Genomic DNA, 7611 nt, shown 5'->3' on the forward strand with positions numbered 1-7611 from the left:
CCTGTCACTCACTTGTCCTCTCCCTCTCGTCTTCCCTCTTTCCGTTGCTCCGTCCATCAACCTCTCGCTCTCCGTCTTTCCCTTTATTCCTGTCGCTGTCTTCCTACTCCGTCTGACTTCTCCTTCAATCACTCACCCCTGAAGCTCTCTTGCAGGTTGTCTCAGGTTGTCTACTTTATTTACTTTTTTTTTATGGATGAACTCAACACTTCTGTTTCTCTCTCTTTCTCCCTCTCTCCACCAACAGGCTCCATAATGCCTTCTACCCACAGGAGCCATCCTTCTCGCTCACCCTGTTGCACGTCATGTCAGCGCCACTCCACGGCTTGGCCAATGCCTTCGTCTTTGGCCTGGATAGAGATTGGTGGAGCCTACTGAGCCCTACTGGCATGCAGGTACAGCAGCTGCGCACACACACATACATCTATAGTCCAGTCCAGACATGCACATCACAACGTAAATGTGCTTGCAATTTAATACGTTGATCGTCTGCAAAAATTCATTTTTCCATTAAAGTTGTTTTGCCAATCTGACGAGCTTGGGCCTGCTAACATTTCTGTAACGCTTCCTTTTCCATCATGGACATAATTGTTCGTCAACAACACCAAGAGTCTGGAGCCACACTAGAGGCTCTGTGAGGCTTTGAGTTAAATGCTAACATCGTGCTAACATTCTGACAATGACAATGCTAACACGCTGATGTTTAGCAGGTATAACATTGTTATTAACATCTTAGTTTAGTGTGTTAGCATGCTAGTATTTGCTACCAAACACAGAGTACATCTAGGATTGATGGGAACGTCATTAGTTTTGCAAGTGTTTGGTCATAAACCAAAATGTTGGAACAGCACTAGATGAAAATTAACAGGAACACTTGAGTGTCTGCACCAAATTTGATGGCAAGCCATCCAAATGTTGTCAGGAAATTTTAGTCAAAACCAAAATGTCAGCCTCATGGTGGCAATAGATGAAGGAAAAGTCAGGAGATGACCAAAGTCACAAGGCGTCAACCCATTCAGTAGCTGATGAGATATTTTGGACCAAAGTGGTGGACCGGCTGACTGATCAACTTGGAGCCACACCGCTAGCGTGGGGAAAAAAAGCCATTACCCTAACAGACACATGCAGCCAGCCATGACAGAGATTCTTTGTGTGAGAAGAGCTTTACGCGCCTCTGATTGCCATCTGTCCTCTGCGGTATGTCTTTGCTCGCTCCTGTCGGGGTCACAGGTGGCTGCGGCCTATCCCAGCGTGCTTTGAATGAGAGTCCTGTAACTGAATGATTGTGCTTTGCAGTTCTCCCAGCCCTTGAAACGTTCTTGAAATGTCGCAAAATGTTTGGCTACGCTTGTGTGAGGAAAGTTGTCAGTTGTGGAAACATATTTAGAGACAAATGTTTTGCAAGGACTCGGCCCACCACAGTGGCATAAATCCTTTTTTTAGTTGAAGGTTCCCTTTCTGCTATTTTCTAAATCTGTTTTATCAAAGACATGTGCAGATCAGGTGTAGAGCACTAATATTGACCATTCTCCCTTGTAGGATCTATGAAGCTCTGTAAATTAAGCCTGTCTGTCATCAGGGTGATCAATTAAAAACTTAAAAGAATATGCAGATGTTGGTGGAGATTAGCTCCTTAGGAGGCTTAACTGACTGACTGAAAAAACAGACAAAATTATCAGCGTGTCCTCATTGGATCTCTTCTTGCTGGGGTCATTGCATTCATAACTTGCTTACATTCCTCTCAATCTGAACGAGCCATCTCTATCATCTGCATTATCAACACCGACAGACACTGTAAAACCACATTTTCCTGTTCGAGATGAATAAGTTGGACAATAACAGCCTCTAGACAACGCAGTCATATAGCGAAGAGGCGGCGCATCGCAAAGCCACCGCTCTCAGTGCCTGGCAAAGTGCATGTTGAGTCATTGAGGTTGATTAACAACCTTGTGAAGCTCACAGCAATACACAATTGTCAGTGCCAAGGAAAGTCTCGTTGGCAGTGTGCGACAGATGTAAACCATTTTGCGAGATGTAAACAGTTTTTGGAGGCTGAGGGGAGTCGCATGACATGGGCTGCGGCCGTGTCACCATGATGTGTTACATTTGCGTCAGAAAATTTCAAGTTTCCACAAATTGGATCCAGAGCAGTAGACCTACAGCCGAGAGACGTTCAATAAAGAAGCCGACTTGGGGAGTAGTTGTAATTTGTCAAACATCCACTGATGTGAGTATTCCGGCTTTTCTTAGCTTAATGTGACAGGAAGCTGAATATCTTTGGGCTTTGGTCTGTTAGTCGGGCCAATTGAATATGGCCTCGTGGAAATTGTGATGAGCGTTTTTCACTGTTCTCTGACAGTTTATGGACCGAGCGATTAATCAAGAAAATGATCTGCAGTTTATTGATAATAAAATCGAGCATCAGTTGTAGCTCTTAAAATATTTCCAATGCAGCTGTATTTCATAATCGCTGTGGAAGATTGATGAGTTCCAGCAACCCTTGTGCTTCTTATAATTTAAAGTGAACTGATGTGCTGCTCCTGTAAAGCCTACTTGTTTTCTGATATGGAAGAATCACTTCAGAATTTGTAATTAGGCCATTTGACTTTCCAAACTGGCTGGGACCACCTGTGAAAGGTGCATCACCTGTACAGGAAGCGCTTGTTGGGTCTGATGCCAAAATGCTCCCACTGAAAGAGCAAAATTAGAAATCACTGGCTTTATTGTTTTTGTATTGCTTTCACAAATTGTGCTTTTAGGGAAACGTAATGAAGGGAAATTACCAGAGGGACGATGTTTTTACGTTTGAACCGCAAACTTCATTGGTTGCATTTCAATAACGGCCACAATCAATGCAGTTCTCCACAGATTTGTCTCAATCTGCAAACATTGACAGGATCTGCGGATGTGAGTCAGAGCTGATATTGAACCGCAAAGAAAAAAATGGTCTGTGGTCACATGTACACACACAGACACACACGCACATGCACGCATATTGTCACCTACTCGGTATCACCAGCCGCGCTGACGGCGGGTCATGAGCGCAGCGTGGAAGAGTGGAATGTGTGGTATGACCTTCAACCCAAATGTCAATGTTTCGCTGTGGTGAGTCGGGAGAGGGAGAGACACGGAGAGACAGAGGAGGGAAATGGAATCTCAATGTGTTCGTAAATCACGGAGAAAATGCTGTTTGTGTGTGTCAGTGAGAAAGAGAGAGAAGGTGAGACAGAGCGAGAGGGGGAGAGGCGGCGTGTGTGTTCATGCTCTATCGTGACTAACAGCCGGTTGTTATTCATCTTGGCATGCGACTCCCAGCAGCCCCCACACATCAGGTGTGAGATTGGCGGGGGAGAGGGGGGTAAGGGAGAGAAGGAGGAGGTGGTGGCGGTGGTGGTGGGGTTGTAACAGCGTCAAAACGTTCCTCTCTCAATGCAACAAATCTGCGCTTTCGTACCAGACACCCCCCCCGCCCCCCCTGACTCTGCCTCCTCTAGCTCACTCGCCGGCTCCCTCTCTGCCTTCCTCTCTCCTGCTCTGTGCCTGCGGTGCATTTACATGCATTTAAAGGGATTGGCTCAGACTTTTTCGAGTCTGCCTTAATGCGCCGCTCATAGGCCGCACGTGCATCGAATGCGTCGTCGGCCCCTCCTCGCCACGCTTGCCGCGAAGGGAAGCCCTGCTAGTGTGACGACAGCGCAGGAAGACAACATCTGCAGGGATTTTGGATTTAATGACTTAATAACTAGTTTAACAAGACAAAAGTGAAGTGTACAAACAGACTACAAGCGGGCCAGCCAGCACACACTGCACCACTTTATTTTGGTGTAGTCTCAGCTTTGTCAGGCTTTGAATGCTCCCCGTCTCTGGAGATCAACTCTGTATAGTTTGAAAAGACCTGCAGTCGTAGCCTTGTTTCAGACGTCTGAATCCCTGCAGACATCTACATGTTTGGTGATCCAAAAAGCCCTGGTGTTGTCCGGTGATGGCGCAAAGAACGGAAACACAGGAGCCAGCGGCGGTGGTCAGTAAAATCAAAAACTTTCATTTCATTCCACTCAGGCACAGGACTGTAGCACGCTTCCAAGTGACTGCAGTTAACTTTTCCAAATAAAAAAAAAAAGGCTTCGCACCACCACACTCTGCTTCTCCAGCTGGCAGACAGCGGCCTTCTTTAAGACAACTTAGCTTAGCTGCCAGTTATGTTTCATACTCAGTGAATGGTTTGGCACTGGTGGAGGAGCCTAAAAATAGGGCCCCATTTCTATTTATTGTGCCGAGAATCGAGTCGTGATACCAAAGATCGTGCTAAAAGGAATTCTAAAGTTTTTTTGATGACTGACCTGCTGCGTGATTGATTGATGCTGTGATTGACGTTGTGTGCAAACCTTCTCCGGCCTCGTGGCTCCTTGACTCTCCTCCTCCTCCTCCCTCTCTCTGCCTGTCTCCATCTCCGCCTGTCTGTGCTGCATGTGTGTGTGTCTTACCGCCTTTGTTCCCTGTACCCTGTTACAGCATCTCTGGAATTTATCTCTCTTACATTATTTCTGCCGCTCTCCTTTGTGTAGCATCTCCCTCCCACCTGTGTACTCTCCCTCTCGCTCCCTCTCCCCCTCTTCCACTCTTTCCTTCCCTGATATTGATCTGCATTCTAGCCATACAGCTGAACCGCCTGTGGCTCTGCAATGAGCTCACCTCTCACTTCGTCTTCTGCGTGTACGCAGCTCCCGATCCCCTTGTGTCTCAGCATCGCTGCAGTCTTAGACTGCGTCCGCACCGAGCCGGCTCATTTTGAAAATGCTACATGTGTGAAACAACGTGTGTCCACACAATCGTTTTCGGGGTTGTTCTTCTCTTCTCTGTCGTCCCATTTCGGCCAGTAAACATCAAAACTGCATCGCAGCCCTCAACAACAGCCAGTAACTCTCAGCTGGTTAAACTTTAAGCATTCTGCCCCCTCTTGCTCTCTGGGATCACCTGTTCTATGTTTCCGATTTCTGTTGTCAGACAACTTGAAGAGCATGAAATAGCGATTCGGTCTTGGCTACCTTAACCAGGCAGACAGCAGTCTCTGCACTGCTGCACTGAAACATTGATAAAATCACCGTTTTATGAACGCAAAGTCATCTGACAGAGTCGGTACAAATTCAGTTTGATCACAATACCTTTATTGCGTGATTGATTAGTTTGATATTTAAAATAAGTGACCAGAAAAAGGAAGAGGTGACACTCTCAGCTTGAGCAGGCTCAGATCTTAGCAGGTCTTCAGACTGGAAACGCAGACAGTAACGGGCTGTAGGAACAGTTCTGGGTACTTTGGGTGGAAATGCGGCCGTTGTTTTCAAAAAGCCGGAAAGACATGGAGTGGGGGTGCCATTGGACATGACGATCAGCTCTTCCTCCGTTCTGTTTGATGCATGCTATTTTCATGCAGCTGAGTGGAGCAGAAAACGAAAACAACTTCATTCTTCATTCACAACTTCGACCTCATTTGCCCCGAGGGAATCGAAACAAGCATTGGCAATTGGTTGTACCCAGGTTGCCCCTCCTGCATGTCTGGGGTCATTAGCATAAAGTTTAGCGTTTCTCAGCTTCTCCAGGTTGCAGCTGTAATTAGTAGTCTTAAATCGTGGCGTTATTTGGAGGTTGAGTTCGCCATGAGCGGCAGCCTGTCTCGCCTGTACTATTTAAGCCCGAACAGGGAGTTAAACCAGGGTTTGACGCTGTTCTCCAGTGTGTGAAACATCAGTTTAGTGTGAGCGGATGGACAGAACAGAGAGAAGATTTTCAAATTCAGCCGGCTTAATTTTAAACTCTGTGTGTGTGTGTGCATGTGTCTGTTTTCTAGCTGGCTCTGCAGTCGCGGCTGTGTGACAGGACTCGGATCGGAGAGTACCACCCCGGGGCGGTGCGCTACACGCAGGCTGACCTGGCCGACCTCAGCGATGACGACGACGATGACACCAACGTGCTCTTCTACTCTCCTGACATGACCCTGAAAGACCGAGGGCCCTGAGAGAGAGAGAGCTGGAGAGAGAGAGAGAGGGAGAGACAAAAGAGCTGGAGGAAAGGAGAGCGAAGGAGGGTCACAGCCAGGAAGAAACGCAGCGGATTAGAAACTGAGAAGGAGGAACAAGAGGTAGGGAGGGAATGGAAGGGAAGATTGGGGGGACAGTCAGGCAGATAGAAGCCGGAGATGAGCTGTCAGGTTCCATTATTAATCCCCATCCTTTACTATTTAATATCCTAAAGACACACACACATACACACACACACACACACACACACACACACACACACACACATACTGAGCAGAGCTGCAGCTCCCTGCAATACTACCCTCAGACAGGAGCAAGAAAAGAGCGGCTCTAAAGATCCTCCTAATGTTAAAGGCATCTGCTGCATCCCAAAGGTCTTAAAGCGATTTCCCTCCCTGCACCGCCTTCTCGATTCTTGCACTCTGCAGCGTTTTTAAGCATGCCACAGAAACGGAAGAGAGGGGAAACGTACGGGACTGCTGAAAGGCGATCATAACAAGGTGTTAGTTTAGCATTCGCTGCAATTACCTTCTCACTCGTCTGCAGGGGATGAGGTGAAAAGCAGCCTTTAAAAAGTGCCCCATGTGTCAGATGTGAAAGTGTCTGCATCCACGCTGAGATTGATCTGGGTACCGAGCAGTTCTCTGTTTGATAGGGGGGAGATGGGGAACAGTGGAAATTAAGGAGGGGCTTTAAAAAACAATAAAGATGACCAGGTATGGCAAATAAGACCCACAGCATGAGCTTCACGTGCAGGGAAAATCTCCTTCCTCAGACAGTATTTGTTTTTCTGTTTTTCTCTTTGCATATGGCATTGCTGCCGCACAAGTATTCTTTTGAAAGATTGTTTTGTATTTTTTATGAAGTACTACTTTTGTTTGTATTACTGTATTTATAACAGATCAATGTACTGTATATATTGAAGTGTACACTCTATTTTTGTACGTGCCTTGGACTGGAATGTGAAGAAAAAGCTCCTCTTGGTCCAAACCTGCTGCTCTCGCGTGACAGTCCAGCAGTACCGGATTCAGTACAAAGTCGCAGCCTCATGAACAGCTAGAAGAAAAAGCATGTTGTTGATCAAACACACACAGACACACACGCTGTCGCTAAAGTGGCTGCCAAAGCAGGTTGGAAAAGATGACACACACAGGGCACCCACGGCATAGATGGAGCCTTTGATGGTTCATCATCTCACGGCCATCGTCGGTGACGCTGAGGAGGACGTGGCTGAGGTGTGATTGGCGGGATGATAGACCCGCTTTATATTCAACCTCCGCCTGTTAGGTTTTTTCCCATATTTAAGTGGTTTCATCACTGTCGGCGCGTCAGCCGCCTCTCTGACAAGTTGAACTAATGAATCCACACTTGACCCTTTTTACCCTTGAGTTGTTGAACTTTTCTGCTGGGCGTCAGTGACGCCGGTTTGCAGTTCACAGAGCCCCTCCACTGTATTACACACACACACACATACACACACACACACACACTTGCACTGTGCCCCAACCCCTCTTTTGGCACTGTTGCTGGTTTTACTTGACTGTGCACTCCATCAAATAAATGAGCAGGAGAGACA

At 47.0% G+C, this 7611-nt stretch overlaps 1 protein-coding gene across 3 annotated transcripts in view; it reads left to right on the forward strand.

Annotated features, from left to right (window-relative positions):
• si:dkey-100n23.5 (cyclic AMP receptor-like protein A) overlaps positions 1–7611 on the forward strand; it is a 43842-nt gene extending 36231 nt beyond the window's left edge. For all 3 annotated transcript variants that reach the window (XM_041951410.1, XM_041951411.1, XM_041951412.1), the window contains 2 exons: positions 248–395; positions 5846–7611. In XM_041951410.1, coding sequence (XP_041807344.1) covers positions 248–395; positions 5846–6013 — 316 coding nt within the window. In that variant the 3' untranslated portion in view covers positions 6014–7611. The remainder of the gene's footprint in view (positions 1–247; positions 396–5845) is intronic.

Source organism: Chelmon rostratus, chromosome 13 (genome assembly GCF_017976325.1).
Source record: "Chelmon rostratus isolate fCheRos1 chromosome 13, fCheRos1.pri, whole genome shotgun sequence".
Classification (NCBI taxonomy): Eukaryota; Metazoa; Chordata; class Actinopteri; order Chaetodontiformes; family Chaetodontidae; genus Chelmon; species Chelmon rostratus.